Source organism: Salvelinus sp. IW2-2015, linkage group LG32, assembly GCF_002910315.2.
Source record: "Salvelinus sp. IW2-2015 linkage group LG32, ASM291031v2, whole genome shotgun sequence".
Lineage (NCBI taxonomy): Eukaryota > Metazoa > Chordata > Actinopteri > Salmoniformes > Salmonidae > Salvelinus > Salvelinus sp. IW2-2015.
Window position 1 is genome coordinate 1,351,583 of NC_036871.1, and position 20,306 is coordinate 1,371,888.

Consider the following 20,306-nt stretch of genomic DNA (forward strand, 5'->3'; position numbering starts at 1 on the left):
TTAAGCCACCCATGATCCCATTTGTGCATTATATATGCTGTTATAAGGAGCCATGGTGGTAATGGAATGTTTTTTAATGCAATGTAATAATGGTACACGGTATTATAATTATACGTCCATAGAAAGTGTTGCAAACCATTTTCTGTTATACAGCGACTGTGTCAACTGTAAGGTCCTAACCGCGCCTCCTTCACTCTTTCCCCAGGTTATGGACATTGCCAAGCTGATGAAAGCATACATTAGCATGATCGTAAAAAAGCGCTACAGCAACTCTGCATCCATCAGCAGCTACGGTAGCCAGTGTAGCAACTGGTGAGGTGTCGTCCAAGACCTTTCACCTTTCATCACTTAGCAGAGGGCTGGGGGAGGTTGAGTCCTGCGACAGCCTTGTCAGGACACCTTTCCCTCAATGTTTTGGAGAAACGTGATTTTGAACACTCTGGGCCAGACTGACTTTCTCATGGCTCTTATTGCTAACCAGCTAGCTTTGTCTTTCTTATGCTAAGATGCTAACGTGCTACCATGACAAGGGCTTTTGTTACAGGGTGAGACTCGTGTTACTGGGGTGGTTCCTATGAGTGTGCGGAGTTGGGGCATGGCCAGTCAGAATCTATAAGGGCTCAAGGTAGAAGTTGTCCCTAACCACAGATCTAGGATCAGATTACCCAACCCCAGATTTWAAAAAAATCTGACCCTGGACCAGCGGTTAGGAGAAACTTCTACCAACTCATGAGTACCATGTTTGGTTCTTCTAATGGATGAAACCTCAATTGGACGCCCACTTCTAAGCTTTGGGATACTCGGGGCCTGMCGATTGTTAAGGAAGCATCTCTTTTATTATCAAGAAATTGAAATATGCAACTCAATACTCAAATTATTTTCAAGTGGCATTTTTAAATATATAATGATTGTTGAAAGGGGAACATTGACAGTGATTAAAGGGTTAAAAGTGCTTGAAATAAACCCTTAAAATAGCAGACTGCTTAGCGGCACCCCATCCTTACAGACGGTAAATCRTTGGAAATTAATTATTTGATTTAATGAAAATTTCCCCCTCCTACAAATMAAACATTTGTTCRGCTTTCTGGGTATACCAATTTTCTCAACTCAAGTTGTGTCATCTAACATGTCCAAGCAGGAATGCATGATAAATAGATTTTGATGTGAAATAGGCATACCTAAACCAGTGAGTGATTGGCATGAATTTTGGATTGACAATTAGGCTATTGTTGCTAGAATATTACTATCAAAATAGGGCTTCAGAATTGCAGATTTATTTTGTTTAATAGAGAAAAATGTACTTTTGTACAAATAAGCTATCACACTTGGGGCTAATCACTGAGGAAGGGGAAACTCGAAACCAAAACYMCAATAGTAGCCTACGGTTTCTTCTTGCGATTGGATTTTTAAATGCTCCACAATTATTGCATTCTTCTCTTCCCTTGTCTCCATCTAGACTACTCGGAGCACACAGGGAGAAACGGGGCAAGGCAAACACTTTCATGCAGGAATCAATATTGTACTGTTTGACCAAATCAGAGTTTCAGCTGCCCCAAAAATATAAAGTTTTGCGTGAAGTGACCTGCTAAAATGTGTAGTTTGCATGGACGCGACCACTTCAAAGTGTGGAAGTGGATTTTCCACCTCTCCAGTGTGTCTACAAAGGACTATGTTTCAGGCCTAGTACTTATTTGACTCATTATATACCTCGCTTTATTTGACAGCATTATTTGAAAGGATTTTAGGCCTAGTGCTTATTTGACTCGTGCTTATTTAACTCATTATATACCTCACTTTTAAGAGTTGGGGGAAAACAGGGCAGCGGGTCACCATGAGATACTGTTGAAGATTTTACCCACTGCCTGCCATAGACTATAAGCGTAGCAGTGCAGCTTATACTGTACTGCATGTTGCAAATGTAATATTACTATTGTGAGGCCTAATTGCCATGGTAATTAGGAATGTCCAGTCAATTATTATGGCCCACAAATGTACATCTTAACTTACATCAAATGCTTTATGACAGCATCATCTCCCATAGCGGTGCCAATCCAAACCAAAAAAATAWRWAWATATTCAAAAGCGAAAGGGCCCAATTTATTCAGATCCGCTTCAGCCGACATTTGCATATCGGTTGTTTTGGCTATGTCGGAGCTAGAACCATATCAAATCCACAAGTAGCTCTGTGCGGTAGGCTATTGTGGAAATTGCCATTGGATGGAYCKAGTCGCATTAGTAATAATCCCATGCAGCCTCTACACCTCGATTAGGCTGATACAAATCCTTATTGTGGCTTGACAGCTCTTAATGTAGTTACACCTCAGACACCGCCAAAACACCAGCTAGGCAGGTGTCAGCTGTCGGCTGAAGCAGATCTGATTGAATCCTAGCCTGAGAGCTCCTTTGAATCAGATCCRATTTAGCCGACATCTGCATAGCGGCTGTTTTTGCTGTGTCGGAGGTGGCACCGCATTAGAGCTGTCAAATAAAGAATTGGATCCCAGCATTACTCCTAAAGCGTACATCGCCAGTTGCTGCAGAGTCGCATGAACAGAAATCCCATATGCATCTGTGTTTACAAGTTCGAACACTGGAATGAATGTGAGATGTAATCTACACCTCAAATAGGATGATAGAAATCCTCATTCGTTTGAATGATTTTTCAATTTGAGGGTAATCAGTTCTATATAACCTACACATTCTCGTTCGGAACTTCTAACATGAGTGGGGCGGGTGTGGCTTCATGACAATGATCGCAAGAGCAGCTGCTTACCGATTTATGGCTCCAATGCAGTTGCACCTCCAACACCGCCACTATGTGGATGTCTGCTATTGCCGGTTAACACTTAATCTGATTGAACATACTGTAGGTCGTAGTTAGTTTGAAGTCCTCCTTTTTATTTAGAAGACTTTTGCCTAGTGAGCTTTGCAGCCCAAAGGACACTTACCTGATGGGCTAGTAAGGGAAGGGACTTAACTTTCTAACTAGGGACCTAAGAGTTCTTTACGCCTCCTGCGGACTGGGCGAGAAGTAGATCGTCTGCGTCTGGGCATGATTATTGCTATACCCACTGAGTAGCTGAACCCATGCTTTTATAGGCTTTGCCTTGGGAGTGAAATTACTTCGTAATGGCATTGACATGATGCCATAGCAACAGTGCCATTCCAAACACAAAAATCTGGAAACAAGACAAAAATTCTGAAAATTTGCACAAAATGTTAGTAGACCCTCCCGCAGCTTAGAAAGCTTAGTGTATTATAATATAGATAGGGCAGCTTGGTCCAAAAATAATCACGTCTACTTTAAACATCTGGACCAAAAACACATGGCAGTACATACTCAAAGATCTCCAGCTTGGAAGGTGCTTCATTATTTCCCTCTACCAGCAAAGTTCTCGTAAAGTTCCTGCAAGGTTGCTTTAACATAAGCGACACCCTACAGCATTTCACTGGAACTCCGCGGGCGGTAGCTCCACCCAAAGATATGCAGGATTCTTACTCAGTGCCTTGTTGTATATTATGTACTCGTGTCCTTTTTCAATGGATTTGGTTTCAAACGTCTATAAAATGATCTCTAACTGAACCACAAAGAAATATATGAGAGAACCATGTTATTTTTCTCCCAAAGTCAATTACAAAGCATACAGCGAAAGTATAACAACGGTATACAATACTGGTCTCGGTCGGTGTATCTTTTTTTCCATTTGTATTAGCTGTGTTATGTATTAAAGGATGATTCTAGCAAGAAATGAATACCTATTTACTCAGGTGTCTGTGTTTTGAGTTATTTTATGTGTATTTTATGTTCCCCCGTATTTTAGCAGTATTTAGGATAAGAGGAAACAATCTGAATAACTTGTAATCAGACAAAGAAATGACACAACATAAATTGATTCACTCTCCTCATCTCTGCACTGTGATAGCTGATGTGTGAGCTGTCTGGTGCATAATGGCTACCATGGCATCACCCAGGTGGTTACGACATATTGCTCATGGATGTAGTGTTTCCCCCGTACAACGTTAATGAAGTGCTTCGAGCATCGAGGAAATTTGTATATAAATCCAACCAACCAATAACGTAAAACAAAATTGTAAGACTAAAAAATCTGGTAGTTAAAGACCAGATACTACATATGTAAACCACCCAAAGTGCATTTGTTTGCTATTTCTGTACTTAATGAGCAGAATGCAGTGCTTATTCCTAAACACATGCTCAACCTTGAGCAGAATCCCATCTCTAACATACTAGAAACAGTATTTATCAATGACCATTCAACAAAAGGGTTGTAGAAAAGCACGTATCACCTTTGACCTGGAAATTAAGTGAGAGAGAAACTTTAAGAAAAATAAATTCCAGGAGTGGAATTTTCCTAGATGAAAAATAACCATGAATCGTCAATCAGATGCAAAGATGTATCTTCTACTACAGCCTCTTCTTGATATGTAGACTACTCATAGCTTACTCAGAGCTTTCCACCCAATGAGAAGAACTCTATACATAAACACATTTTTAACCAAACCTATTCTAGTATATAAAAAAAACAATCACAGTCTAAGTCATCAAAAGCATGTCAAAATATGTGCTTAAAAGGAGTGTGCACGTGCGGCTATTCTGTGTTGAGCCGTTAACAAAGAAATAAGTACTCCTATATGCTTAATTTCCGCTTATATTCCACTAATGGACTGGATGGTTCTTGAACTTCATTTGCATGGAAGAATGTGCCTCAAATGATCAATATACACTACATGACCAAAAGTATGTGGACACCTGCTTGCCGAACATCTCATTCCATATCAGCGGCATTAATATGGAGTTTGAAGATATCACTTTGTTGATATAATTGCCTCCACTCTTCTGGAAAGGCTTTCCACTAGATGTTGCCAGATAAGACCAGTGGGCTGCCGGCCAGATAGTAACAGTCAGCCTGCCATATAGTACTAGTCGTTCAGCCACATTGGACCAGTCGGCTAGGTCCCGCAGGCCAGACAGGTAGGTCTGGCCGGCCACACATAGCCTACAAGCCACTGATGCAGACCTTTGGAACATATACAGTGGGGAGAACAAGTATTTGATACACTGCCGATTTTGCAGGTTTTCCTACTTACAAAGCATGTAGAGGTCTGTAATTTTTATCATAGGTACACTTCAACTGTGAGAGATGGAATCTAAAACAAAAATCCAGAAAATCACATTGTATGATTTTTAAGTAATTAATTAGCATTTTATGCATGACATAAGTATTTGATCACCTACCAACCAGTAAGAATTCCGGCTCTCACAGACCTGTTAGTTTTTCTTTAAGAGAAGCCTCCTGTTCTCCACTCATTACCTGTATTAACTGCACCTGTTTGAACTCGTTACCTGTATAAAAGACACCTGGCCACACACTCAAACAGGACTGCAACCTCTCCACAATGGCAAGACCATTGTGTAAGGACATCAGGGATAAAATTGTAGACCTGCACAAGGCTGGGATGGCTACAGGACAATAGGCAAGCAGCTTGGTGAGAAGGCAACAAACTGTTGGCAACAATTATTAGAAAATGGCAGAAGTTCAAGATGACGGCGTCAATCACCCGCGGTCTGGGGCTCCATGCAGGATCTCACCTCGTGGGGCATCAATGATCAGGAGGAAGGTGAGGGATCAGCCCAGAACTACAACGCAGGACCTGGTCAATGACCTGCAAGAGAGCTGGGACCACAGTCTCAAAGAAAAACATTAGTATCACACTACGCCGTCATGGATTAAAATCCTGCAGCGCACGCAAGGTCCCCCCTGCTCAAGCCAGCGCATGTCCAGGCCCGTCTGAAGTTTGCCAATGACCATCTGGATGATCCAGAGGAGGAATGGGAGAAGGTCATGTGTTCTGATGAGACAAAAATTGAGCTTTTTGGTCTAAACTCCACTCGCCGTGTTTTGGAGGAAGAAGGATGAGTAACAACCCCAAGAACACCATCCCAACCGTGAAGCATGGAGGTGGAAACATCATTCTTTGGGGGATGCTTTTCTGCCAAGTGGACAGGACAACTGCACCGTATTTAGGGGAGGATGGATGGGGCCATGTATCGCGAGATCTTGGCCAACAACCTCCTTCCTCCAGTAAGAGCATTGAAGATGGGTCGTGGCTGGGTCTTCCAGCATGACAAACGACCCGAAACACACAACCAGGGCAACTAAGGAGTGCTCCGTAAGAAGCATCTCAAGGTCCTGGAGTGGCCTAGCCAGTCTCCAGACCTGAACCCAATAGAAAAATCTTTGGAGGGAGCTGAAAGTCGATTGCCAGCGACAGCCCCGAAACCTGAAGGATCTGGAGAAAGTCTGTATGGAGGAAGTTGGGCCAAAATCCCTGCTGCAGTGTGTGCAAAACCTGGTCAAGAACTACAGGAAACGTATGATCTCTGTAATTGCAAACAAAGGTTTCTGTACCAAATATTAAGTTCTGCTTTTCTGATGTATCAAATACTTATGTCATGCAATAAAATTCAAATTAATTACTTAAAAATCATACAATGTGATTTTCTGGATTTTTTAGATTCCGTCTCTCACAGTTGAAGTGTACCTATGATAAAAATTACAGACCTCTACATGCTTTGTAAGTAGGAAAAYCTGCAAAATCGGCAGTGTATCAAATACTTCTTCTCCCCACTGTACATTTTAAAAAGTCTAATAAATCCATGTAATATAGCCTACAACTTCACAATAAATCCATTATTTCTTTTAGGCAGGTCTAAAGAAACATGATATGAAAAATGTATATTTCAGAAGAACAGAATAGCATACTCTGAGTTATGTTAGGTCCCGATCTGGCTATGCCATATGGCTGTGAGGTACAGTAGTTCATTTAGCAGACAAGATTTGGTTAGAATTCTGTGGCATGATTGTATATTATTTTATAGTATGCATAATCTAATTGAACATAGCTGTGTTGAGCAGTTAACAAATAAATAAGTACTCATATATGCTTAATTTAAGTTATTAATGTAACTTTAGTTGTTCTACAAATGCTGGGCTATATGTTTTGATTTTTAATACATTGTAATGCTTCATGATGCGACGCTAATGAAAAAAAGTCGCTTGGAAGCCATGAGCTCTGATTTGTTTTTTTGCGCAGGCTGTACACACTTCATCAGTATCTCATTCACAATTTGACAAGCACTTGATAATGCCTCAAATTTCCCTTTTATGTGGCCATAACGCACCCCAAAATAATCCATGCCCTTTGCAGCCCGTGGCCATTGTTCCCTTCTCTCTTAGTGCTGCGTGCCCCGAAGCACCTCTCACTCACATGGCTCTCCTTCACATGATCAAGCTCTCTCATAGGCTACAAGTGAAGACAGACACTTCGGGGATGCAACTGTGCGTGTCCTTATCCAATTCCGATGTGCATAATGAAGATGTTGGAAGAACTGTCCACACTTACTTTTCGTCAGCCAACAAGATGAGTATGCCTAACGAACAGCAAAAGTACGAGCCTATGTCAATCTACTATCCCCCATAGTACAAAGTTGACCTATTCTATTCTGTGCAAGAAATAAATAGTTCTAACACAGTCTGGGACAGTTGTAGGATGCGATAGATCCCAAATATATGTGGACTAGCATCAAAAAAATACTTTCTACGCAATGAGGCTGATGCAACACATCAGAACGTTTAGCTTAAAAGGTGATAAACTATTAGGCTATTTCTTCACATTATAAGCGCAGCAATGCGCACACTGCAGTACGCTATAAACGCGAATGTTCTATTAGCGAGAAAACACCATTATCAAAAGTGACCACAAATGTGATTATGCATGTAATGCTTTTATTATAAAGGTGCATTTTTATGGTGAAAATGATCTTCCCCAAACTTGAAACTCACACGCTGCTTATGTATGCCAGTTAAGCTCTATACACCTTGGAAGGCAGATTAATTTTAAGAAAAGTTATTTGGACACTATAGTTGTGATACAAACCTTATCAAAACATATAGGGCTATGGGCTACATGAGGTGTGTGACTATGATTCTAAAAGTCGAGAAAAAAAAGGCATCGTTTCTTGCCTTACGCTGGGCATCATTCACAAGTGATAATATATCATTCACAAGTCGTAGGCTAATATTGTCACCCATCACACTATTCTTGATTTAATCTTGTCTTTAAATATACTAAATAGTATATGTGTGAAATTTGTTTTGATTTAGAATGGACCATTATCATGCACCTGTCTTGAAACAGGGCCAGGGGGGAAAAATACATGTCATCTATGCTCTTAAATAGCGAATGGAGGACGCTTTTCCCGTGGTTTATATTCATGCCAGCCAGGTAGGCTAAACTCCTGTTGTAAAGATAAGCAATGTGCTTAATATTAGGAAAGTTGAGAAATAAATCAAGTAGGCCTAGCCTATAGAAAGCTGATGGGAACCTCTTCTTTTTAATAGAGGCCATCACGCTGTTTTCTCACGCAATTACATAGCCGATAGAAATGTTGAGCAACATGATCTCATGGGCTCTCATGAAGTGTTTGATTTTAGATTACAATTGCATTGATGTCAGAGTGATTAGAGGGACAATAAAGTACTGAGTATCAGGCAGGCAGTAAGCAAGTTTGGTAGGCTACTAATGACCATAAGCAGCATCAGAGCTTGGAGAAGTGTAATTACCGTGACTAAACGGTCACGTGGAATTTGACTACCTTCATGACTCGTGAGCGCAGGTGTGACGATAATACGGTCACCGCAACAGCCCTAGTGGACACCTGCTCCTCGAACATCTCATTCCAAAATCATGGGTATTAATATGGAGTTGGTCCCCACTTTGCTGCTATAACAGCCCCCACTCTTCAGGGAAGGCTTTCCACTAGATGTTGGAACATTGCTGTGGGTACTTGTTTCCATTCAGCAACAAGAGCATTAGTGAGGTCGGGCATTGATGTTAGTCATAGCTGGCAGTCGGCGTTCCCATCATACACCTTTGGGTGGAGGTCAGGGCTCTGTGCAGGCCAGTCACGTTCTTCCACACCGATCTCGACAAACCATTTCTGTATGGACCTTGCTTTGTGCACAGGGTCATTGTTATGCTGAAACAGGAAAGGGCCTACCCCAAACTGTAGCCACAAAGTTAGAATCACAGAATCATGTAGAATGTCATTGTATGCTGTAGTATTAAGATTTCCCTTCACTGGAACTAAGGGGCCTAGCGCGAACCATGTAAAACAGCCCCAGATTATCATTCCTCCTCCACCAAACRTTACAGTTGACTTYACTATGAATTGGGGCAGGTAGCGTTCTCCTGGCATCCGCCAAACCCAGATTTGTCTGTGTTACGTATGACTCTTGGTGGAGGGAACACAATAACACTCTGCTACAACTCAACTCCCTGTGGAGTGAAAGAGGTATGTGTTCGTAGGTGCGGGGAAGGACGACAGAGGCTGAGAAAAGTTACCGTTTACAGGAAATGTAATGGCTTGCGTGCGACTGCTCTGCCATGGACACTCATTTCATTAAGCTCCCGACAAACAGTTATTGTGCTGACGTTGCTTCCAGTGGAAGTTTGGAACTCGGTAGTAAGTGTTGCAACCGAGGACAGATTATTTTTACGTGCTATGCACTTCAGCACTCGGCGGTCTCGTTCTGTGAGCTTGTGTGGACTACCTGGACGTTTCCACTTCACAATAACAACACTTAAAGTTTCACAGTGAAAGTCACTGAGCTCTTCAGTAAGGCCATTCTACTGCCAATATGCTCGATTTTATACACCTGTCAGCATCGGGTGTGGCTGAAATAKCCAAATTCACTAATTTGAAGGGGTGTCCACATACTTTTGTATATGTAGTGTAGCTTCTGCTGGCCAGATTGGTCTGGTTGGCCCAGACCGATCAAGTTTCTTGCACAAACGTTGTCTCCTCTGACCTATCTGGCCAGCTGGCCGACTGGACCTATGTGGCCGGAAAACTGGTCCTACCTGGCCAGCCAACCAGAACTATCTGGCCTGCTAACTAGATCCATCTGTCTGGCAGACTGGTCCTATCTGACCAGAACGATCTGGCCAGCCGACTTGTCCTATCTGGCAGGCCGACTGGTACTAAACTCAGCAAAAAAAGAAACGTCCCTTTTTCAGGACCCTGGAACRGTCATTAAGACACCAACAGCTTACAGAAGGTAGGCAATTAAGGTCACAGTTATGAAAACTTAGGACACTAAAGAGGCCTTTCTACTGACTCTGAAAAACACCCAAAGAAAGATGCCCAGGGTCCCTGCTCATCTGCGTGAACGTGCCTTAGGCATGCTGTAAGGAGGCATGAGGACTGCAGATGTGGCCAGGGCAATAAATTGCAATGGCCGTACTGTGAGATGCCTAAGACAGCGCTACAGGGAGACAGGACTGACAGCTGATCATCCTCGCAGTGGCAGACCACGTGTAACAACACCTGCACAGGATCGGTACATCCGAACATCACACCTGCGGGACAGGTACAGGATGGCAACAACAACTGCCTGAGTTACACCAGGAACGCACAATCCCTCCATCAGTGCTCAGACTGTTTGCAATAGGCTGAGAGAGGCTGGACTGAGGGCTTGTAGGCTGTTGTAAGGCAGGTCCTCACCAGACATCACCGCCAACTATGGGCACAAACCCACCGTCGCTGGACCAGACAGGACTGGCAAAAAGTGCTCTTCACTGACGAGTCACGGTTTGTCTCACCAGGGGTGATGGTCGGATTCGCGTTTATCATCGAAGGAATGAGCGTTACACCGAGGCCTGTACCCTGAAGCGGGATCGATTTGGAGGTGGAGGGTCCGTCATGGTCTGGGGCGGTGTGTCACAGCATCATCGGACTGAGCTTGTTGTCATTGCAGGCAATTTCAACCCAGTGCGTTACAGGGAAGACATCCTCCTCCCTCATGTGGTACCCTTCCTGCAGGCTGACATGACCCTCCAGCATGACAATGTCACTAGCCATACTGCTCGTTCTGTGCGTGATTTCCTGCAAGACAGGAATGTCAGTGTTCTGCCATGGCCAGCGAAGAGCACGGATCTCAATCCCATTGAGCATGTCTGGGACCTGTTGGATGTTCAGAGACACATTATTCCATTTCTGTTAGTCACATGTCTGTGGAACTTGTTCAGTTTATGTCTCAGTTGTTGAATCTTGTTATGTCCATACAAATATTTACACATGTTAAGTTTGCTGAAAATAAAAGCAGTTGACAGTAAGAGGACGGTTCTTTTTTCGCTGAGTTTATATGGCCTTCCGGCCGACCCTATCTGACAAGCCGACTGTTATTATGTGGCTGGCCAGCCAAATAGTCCTATTTGGCATGCCAGCTGTACTTATCTGACCGGTCGACTGATCCCATCTTGCCGGTCGACTGATCCTATCTGGCCAGCCTACTGGTCCTATCTGGCTGGCCAAGTGGTACTATCTGGTCTGCCGGACGACCCTATCTGGCCAGTCAGCTTGTCGAATCTGGCAGGCTGATCTATTGGCTACTCTGTTAAAGAAATCAATTTGAAGCAGTTCTGCGGCACTTTTGAAATTCTCTCAAGAGTTCCCAAGACCTCTGAGGTCACAAGTTCCTTGGCAAAATGTTGTCTCTTCTGATCTCTGCCGGCCGAACATATCTGGTCATTCGACCGGAACTATCAGGCAGGCCGACCAGACCTATCTGACCAGCTAGTCCTATTTGGCCTGCCGACTGGACTTATCTGGCCAGCCTACTGGTCCTATCTGGCTGGCCAACTGGTACTATCTGGTCTGCCGGACAACCCTATCTGGCTGGCCGGCTGGATGGTCCAAACTAGCCGGGCGGCTGATCCAATCTGGCCGGCTGACTGGTAGTATCTGGCCGGCCGACTGGACCTATCTGGCCGGTCGGATTGTCCTATCTGGCAGGACAATCTATTGGCTACACTGTTAAAGACATTCTCTCAAGAGTTCCCAAGACCCTATCTGGCCAGCTAGCCGACTGGTCCAATATGGCCGGCCATCTGGTACTATCTTTAGATGGTTCTCCCAGTCAAAAAGCTAAGATTCAAAGTGAGATTCGGAAGTTTACATACACCTTAGACAAATACATTTAAACTCAGTTATTCACAATTMTTTTAATCCTCGTAAAAAGTTAGGATCACCACTTTATTTTAAGAATGTGAAATGTCAGAATAATATTAGAGAGAATGATTTATTTCAGCATTTATTTATTTCATCACATTCCCAGTGGGTCAGAAGTTTACATACACTCAATTAGTATCTGGTARCATTGCCTTTAAATTGTTTAACTTGGGTCAAACGTTTCGGGTAGCCTTCCACAAGCTTCCCACAATAAGTTGGGTGATTTTTTCCCCCATTCCTCCTGACAGAGCTGGTGTAACAGTCAGGTTTGTAGGCCTCCTTGTTCCCACACGCTTTTTCAGTTCTGTCCACAAATTTTCTATGAGATTGAGGTCAGGGCTTTGTGATGGCCACTCCAATACCTTGACTTTGTTGTCCTTAAGCCCTTTTGCTACAACTTTGGAAGTATGCTTGGGGTCATTGTCCATTTGGAAGACCCATTTGCGACCAAGCTTTAACTTCCTGACTGATGTCTTGCGATGTTGCTTCAATATATCCACGTAATTTTCCTTCCTCATGAAACCATCTATTTTGTGAAGTGCACCAACCCCTCCTGCAGCGGAGCACCCCCACAACATGATGCTGCCACCCCCGTGCTTCACGGTTGGGATGTTGTTCTTCTCCCCCTTTTTCCTCCAAACATAACGATGGTCATTATGGCCGAACAGTTCTATTTTTGTTTCATCAGACCAGTGGACATTTCTACAAAAAGTACGACCTTTGTCCCCATGTGCAGTTGCAAACCGTAGTCTGGCTTTCTTATGGCTGTTTTGAAGCAGTGACTTCTTCCTTGCTGAGCCATATAGGACTCGTTTTACTGTGGATATAGATAGTTTTGTACCTGTTTCCTCCAGCATCTTCACATGGTCCTTTGCTGTTGTTCTGGGATTGATTTGCACTTTTTGCACCAAAGTACGTTCTCTCTCAGAAACAACGTGTCTCCTTCTGAGCGGTATAACGGCTGCGTGATCCCATGGTATTTATAATAGCGGGCTATTGTTTGTACAGATGAACATGGTACCTTCAGGCGTTTGGAAATTGCTCCCAAGAATGAACCAGACTTGTGGAGGTCTACAATTATTTTTCTGAGGTCTTGGCTGATTTCTTTTGATTTTCCCATGATGTCAAGCAAAGAGGCCTTGAACTACATCCACAGGTACACCTCCAATTGACTCAAATGAAGTCCATTAGCCTATCAGAAGCTTCCAAAGCCATGACATAATTTTCTGGAATTTTCTAAGCTGTTTAAAGGCACAGTCAACTTAGTGTATGTAAACTTCTGACCCACTGGAATTGTGATACAGTGAATTATAAGTGAAATAATCTGTCTGTAAACAATTGTTGGAAAAATTACTTGTGTCATGCACAAAGTAGATGTCCTAACCAACTTGCCAAAACTATAGTTTGTTAACAAGAAATTTGTGGAGTGGTTAAAAAACGAGTTTTAATGACTCCAACCTAAGTGTATGTAAACTTCCGACTTCAACTGTATATACCGTTATGTTTTGAGTTACTACCTACTCTTTTTTTGTTGCATATATTATCAATTGGTCAGTTGGTTAGAGAGAGCCTCAAATATCACATTCATTTATCCACTGTATATGTGAATAGCGCAAAGTTGGTTTCTGTCACGTTCAAACAAAAATTCACTAATGAATTGTTGACAATAGAGCCTCAGACAATGCAGGCATGAACTTTGTGAAGAGCAACTGCAGAAATGTACAGTCAACTGAAGTAAAATCTTCATGGCCTTTAATCAGATGGTTTTGGTGAAATTCAGTCGTCATGGAAGCTGAAATTGGTCACTATTGATTCCCATAATGCAACACACTTTGGAAGGCGGTGACCGATATTGACCAAGTGAGACATATCTAGACAGAAACTATTTATGGCAGTAACTTTACAAGCACCAATTATGTTAAATTTAGCCTGAGAATATTTTCTAGTTATGGTAAGGTTATGGTAATTATTTAGCAGATTATAAGAAAAGACCAGTCTTTACGTGGTTAAAAGAAAAGGAATATAGCCTATACTGTTTACAGGAAACTCACTATACATCCTTAGATCTGTGTGGACGAAGTAATGGGGTGATTAAATATTTTTTGTAATAGACAATGGAACTCAAAAGGTGTGATGTTGATTAACAAACAAATCAGAATGTGCAAATAGTCAGAAATGATTCGCAAGGAAGATGGATCCTTTTGAATATGAAAGTGGATGAAAAACAGATTAGGCTCATTAATCTATATGGTCGAAATCAGGATTATCTATACTTCTTGGAAAAGATGTACACCAATTTATTGAATTTATAGGCAACAAACGATAAAATCGTTATGGTGGGAGACCTTAATGGACCGTAAAGGAAATCACCCTACAAACTATCATCACCGTGCCCTGAAGAGATCAAAAATATTAAAGACACAGAAATAGCAATATTTTGAGATTTCCACATGGACGGGGATATTGGAAAGTGGACAAAATCGTTTGTAAGTGAATTTTTTCAGTACAATATAGTGTGAGCGGACCAAGTCGTTTGAGGTTGCTTTGAAAGCGGAAAGGTGGATTAAATGAGTCAGGAGCAGGTTCTTAATTGAACAAAGTTCTCTATTGAGGTATTTCTTTCTCAAACCCTCCAACACAATCAAGGATGATCTCACAATGAAAACACAAATCTTCTTCTTTGCAAGAACAAGGAACACAAGGCGAGTATCTTCAAACTATAACATAAATCACGGGTGTGTCACCGCCTTAAATATCTGTTCGTGGAGAGCTCCCTTCGGGTGGTGGTCCGGATCCATGGTGGCCATTCCCAAGAGGTAGTTTGTCCTCTTCTTCTCCCTTCCGAAAGGTACGTCCTCTCCTTTGTAGAAGCAAACACTCTTCTCTTCCTCCAGTCCCCCTCACTGCCGGTTCCCTCCTCTCTTGTAGGGGAAAGAGAATAGATCATTAGTACCGTCAGCTGTGCTTAATTGCCTCTGATCACCTTGACTCACATGCCGGGCTGGGTTACTATCCGTGGAACCAGCCTGCCCTCTGGTGGTCCTTCCACATACCTCCCCCCTCAGGACCGGACCAGAGGGCCGGGCGCCAGAAGCGCCATCAAAGTGGCGTCGGGACAGCGCGTCCGCATTCCCGTTCCTCAATCCAGCCCTGTGGATGACATGGAAAGAGAACGGTTGTAATGCAAGAAACCATCTGGCTATTCTGTTGTTATTGTTTCTCTTACCAGCCATCCAAGCGAGGGGAGCGTGGTCAGTAACGAGGGCAAACCTACGCCCGAGTACGTAGTACCAGAGATAATCAAGGGCCCACTTAACGGCTAGGGCCTCTTTCTCTACGGTAGCATATCTCTGTTCCCGACCACTGAGCTTCCTACTTATGAAGAGAATAGGCCTCTCTGCTTCACCTTCACCCTGAGCTAGGATGGCCCCGAGCCCCGTATCCCAGGCCTGCACAATGAACTCTTGGGAGAAGTCATTAGCCTGCAGGATGGGTTCAGAGCACAGGCTATATTTTAGAAACTGGAAGGCGTCTTTCGTCTTGTCCTTCCACGCTACACGGTTTGGCAGGTTTTTCTTGATGAGGTTTGTGATGGGGGTGGCAATGGTTGCATATCCAGGGATGAAACGGCGATAATATCCCGTTATCCACAAGACGGCTCGGACGTCCCGCTTCGTCTGGGGCCGAGGCCAGTCCCGAATTGTGTATTCGGCCAGTCCCGAATACGCCTGTGGGTGTATTTTTCCATTTCCCACGGTGTATCCCAAGTACTCCGCTTCGGACAGACCCAGGCAGCATTTTTTGGGATTGGCTGTCAGCCCTGTAGCCTCTAGGATCACGAGCACCGCCCGCAGTCGCAGGAGGTGACTGTCCCAGTCCTCGCTGTGGATTACCACATCATCTATGTACCCTGCTGCATACTCTTGATGGGGCCATAGAATGGCATCCATGAGGCGTTGGAAAGTTGCCGCAGCACCATGCAGTCCGAAGGGCATCCTCACATACTGAATAAGCCCCTCCGGTGTGGCGAATGCAGTCTTTGGGCGGTCCTTCCGGAGACACCAGCACCTGCCAATATCCCTTCGTCAAATCCAGGGTGATGATGAACTTGGCCTTTCCTAAGCGCTCCAAGAGTTCATCCACGTGGGGCATGGGATACGCGTCGAACATAGAGATGGCGTTTACTCCCCTAAAGTCATTGCAGAGCCTCATATTACCGTAGGGTTTGGGGACGAGGACTATGGGACTGGACCACTCACTCGTAGATGGCTTGATCACCCTCATCCTCAGCATCTCCCTAGTTTGGCACAACATTGTCTACTAGCCCAGTCTGAAAAGTACTAGCCTCAGGCTAGCTTAATTTCCATCCCTGCTGACATTTCTAACTGACTTCATAGGTCATTTGATTAGTCATGTACAACAGATGGACTCGTGGAACAATTTCTGTGTTTTGTATGGGGAAAACATTGAACCCACAAGTCCTTTGTAAGCTAGCTAGTCAACTTTAGCTAACTAGCCAACCAAGGTGCCTAACATGCTTGCCCACCAGGTGATATTTAGCTAGCTAGCTCACTGTTCGTGTAGTCAGACTTTTCTAAGTGGTGACATGCTAACCAACTATCATTGCCATGGTGCTAGCTTAGTATTAGCTAACATTATTTTTACCACAAGAATTGTGAGTTAACTAGCTAGCTAAATATCCCTTCTCTGGTGGGCTAACGCTAGCTAGCATGTCACCACGTGAAAAAGTAGCTGGCTAGCTCACTAAAGACTAACTGTGGTTATCTAGCTAATTTTCATAAGCACATAGCTAACCACAGATCTTTAACCAAATCAAAATTGATTGTTAGCAGCTAGCAAACAAGGCTTACCTTATCAAATGGCTCCAGCGATGCCTCTTACTTACAGAGGTCAGAAAACAATAAAATGCATGTGTGCTTATCTGAACAGTGGTTACARTCCGGTACATAGCACAGAACCATCCTTGCTTCTGATTTAAGGAGAGACCTAAGGTTAGCTAGTTCGCTACAAAGGCAGAGGGTAAGAGAAAACCAGCCACGTCGCGGACACCGACGTCTTGCTCACGGACAAGCTAAACACCTTCTTTGCCCGCTTTGAGGTTAACACAGTGCCACCAACATGGCCCGCTCCCAAGGACTGTGGGCTCTCGTTATCCGTGGCCAAAGTGAGTAAGACATTTAAGCATGGTAACTCTCGCAAGGCTGCTGGCTCAGGCGGCATCCCTAGCCGCGTCCTCAGAGCATGCACAGACCAGCTGGATGGAATGTTTATGGACATATTCAATCTCTCCCTATCCCAGTCTGTTGTCCCCACTTCCTTCAAGATGTCCACCATTACCCAAGAATGCAAAGCTAACTGAACTAAATGACTATCGCTCTGTAGCACTCCTCATCATGAAGTGCTTTGAGAGGTTAGTTAAGGATCATATCATCTCTATGAGCCTTAACTAGTCTCTAAACTGACACCCTAGACCAGGGGGGGCGAGTACAGCCCGCAGGCCCTTGAGCCAAAAGGTTTGCCTACACCTGCCCTAGACCCACTTCAATTTTCTTACCGCCCCAATAGATCCACAGACAATGCAATCTGGACAAGAGGAATACCTATGTAAGAATGTTGTTCATTGGCTATAGCTCAGCCTTCAACATCATAGTACCCTCCAAGCTCATTATTAAGCCCGGGTCCCTGGGTCTGAACCCTGACCTGAGCAACTGGGTCCTGGACTTCCTGACCCCTAGGTGGAGAGAAATCACGCTTGCTCAGGCCCCTCCTGTACTCCCTGTTCACCCATGACTGCGTGGCCACACATGACTCCAACTCAATCATCAAGTTTGCAGATGACACAACAGTAGTAGGCCTGAATACCAACAATGACGAGACGGCCTACAAGGAGGAGGTGAGGGCCCTGGCTGAGTGGTGCCAGAAAAATAACCTCTTCCTCAATGTCAACAAAACTAAGGAGCTGATCGTGGACTTCAGGAAACAGCAGAGGGAGCATGCCCCTATCCACATTGACGGGACCGCAGTGAAGAAGGTGAACAGCTTCAAGTTCCTCGGCGTACACATCACTGACAATCTGAAATGGTCTACCCACACAGACAGTGTGGTGAAGAAGGTGCAATAGCGCCTCTTCCACCTCAGGAAGCTGAAGAAATTTGGCTTGGCCCCTTAAGACCCTCACAAATTTTTACAGATGCACAATTGAGAGCATCCTGTCGGGCTGTATCATTGCCTGGTCTGGCAACTGCACCGCCCGCAACCGCAAGGCTCTCCAGAAGGTGGTGTGGTCTGCCCAACGCATCACCGGGGGCACACTGCCTGCCCTCCAGGACACCTACAGCCCCCGATGTCACAGTAAGGCCAAAAAGATCATCAAACCTTCGAGCCACGGCCTGTTCACCCCGCTATCATCCAGAAGGCAAGGTCAGTATAGGTATCCTGAAAAACAGACTGAAAAACAGCTTCTATCTCAAGACCATCAGTCTGTTAAAAAGCCATCACTAGCCGGCTACCACCCGGTTATTCGACCCTGCACCTTAGAGGCTGTTGCCCTATATACATAGACATGGAATCACTGGCCACTTTAAAAATGAAACACTAGTCACTTTAATAATGTTTACCTACTGCTTTACTCATCTCATATGTACAGTGGGGCAAAAAAGTATTTAGTCAGCCACCAATTGTGCAAGTTCTCCCACTTAAAAAGATGAGAGGCCTGTAATTTTCATCATAGGTACACTTCAACTATGACAGACAAAATGAGAAAAAAAATCCAGAAGATCACATTGTAGGATTTTTTATGAATTTATTTGCAAATTATGGTGGAAAATAAGTATTTGGTCACCTACAAACAAGCAAGATTTCTGGCTCTCACAGACCTGTAACTTCTATATACTCATATAGGTATACCTTCAACTATGACAGACAAAAATGAGAAAAAAAAATCCAGAAATCACATTGTAGGATTTTTAATGAATTTATTTGCAAATTTATGGGTGGAAAATAAGTATTTGGTCAATAACAAAAGTTTATCTCAATCTTTGTTATATACCCTTTGTTGCAATGACAGGGTCAAACGTCGTTTCTTGTAAGTCTTACACAGGTTTTCACACCACTGTTGCTGGTTTTGGCCCATTCCTCATGCAGATCTCCTCTAGAGCAGTGATGTTTTGGGGCTGTTGCTTGGGCAACACGACTTTCAACTCACTCCAAAGATTTTCTATGGGGTTGAGATGGAGACTGTAGGCAACTCCAGACCTTGAAAAGCTTCTTACGAAGCCACTCTTTCGTTGCCCGGGCGGTGTGTTTGGGATCATTGTCATGCTGAAGACCCAGCCCACGTTTCATCTTCAATGCCCTGTACGGATAGGAAGGTTTTCACTCAAATCTCACGATAACATGCCCATCATTCTATTCCTTGTCCTTATCACGTATAGTCTCCTGTCCCCTTGCAGAAACAACAGCCCAAACAGATGTGATACTTCACCCCCAAGACAATCACAGTAGGTATGGTTCTTTGGATGCAAGTGCCAGCATTCTTAGTCCTCCAACAACACGACGGTTGAGTTTTTACCGCACAAAAAAAGTTATATTTTGGTTATCATCTGACACTATGACATTCTCCCATCTTCTTCTGGATCACCAAATGCTCTCTAGCACACTTCAGCGGGCCTGGACAATGTATGAGCTTAAGCAGGGGGGACACGTTGGCACTGCAAGGGATTTGAGTCCCTGGCGGCGTAGTGGTGTACTGATGTAGGCGTTTGTATACTTTGGTCCAGCTCTCTGCAGGTCATTACACTAGTCCCCCCGTGTTGGTTCTGGATTTTGCTCACCGTTCTTGGTGATCATTTTGATCCCACGGGGTGAGATCTTGCGTGGAGCCCAGATAAAGGGAGATTATCAGTGTCGTTGGTGATGTCTTCCATTTCCTAATATGCTCCCATAGTGATTTTCATCAACCCAGCTAGCTAATATATAAGCGATGTAGATAATTGATAGGATGGGATCTATTTGTGTCTATCTGGTAGTCCATTGAACAGATCATTTGGCTATTGGCCATTAGATAGGAGTTGGAGTGTGACTGTTTTGAAGAGTTAGTGGAAGCGTTGATATTATTATATAGATAAGATATAAGAGATGATATAAATAAGAGATAAGAGAGAATGGAGGACAGAGGAGCTCTTTAAAAGAAGAG

The 20,306-nt window shown here is 43.8% G+C and overlaps 1 protein-coding gene and 1 long non-coding RNA gene across 2 annotated transcripts in view; one reads left to right on the top strand and one right to left on the bottom strand.

Annotated features, from left to right (window-relative positions):
* Nucleotides 1-3,763, top strand: part of myo10 (myosin X) — a 273,035-nt gene extending 269,272 nt beyond the window's left edge. The window contains 1 exon segment of the mRNA XM_070436603.1: nucleotides 206-3,763. Coding sequence (XP_070292704.1) covers nucleotides 206-316 — 111 coding nt within the window. The 3' untranslated portion in view covers nucleotides 317-3,763.
* LOC139023444 (uncharacterized) overlaps nucleotides 1-20,306 on the bottom strand; it is a 295,267-nt gene that overhangs the window by 2,025 nt on the left and 272,936 nt on the right. The window lies entirely within an intron of this gene.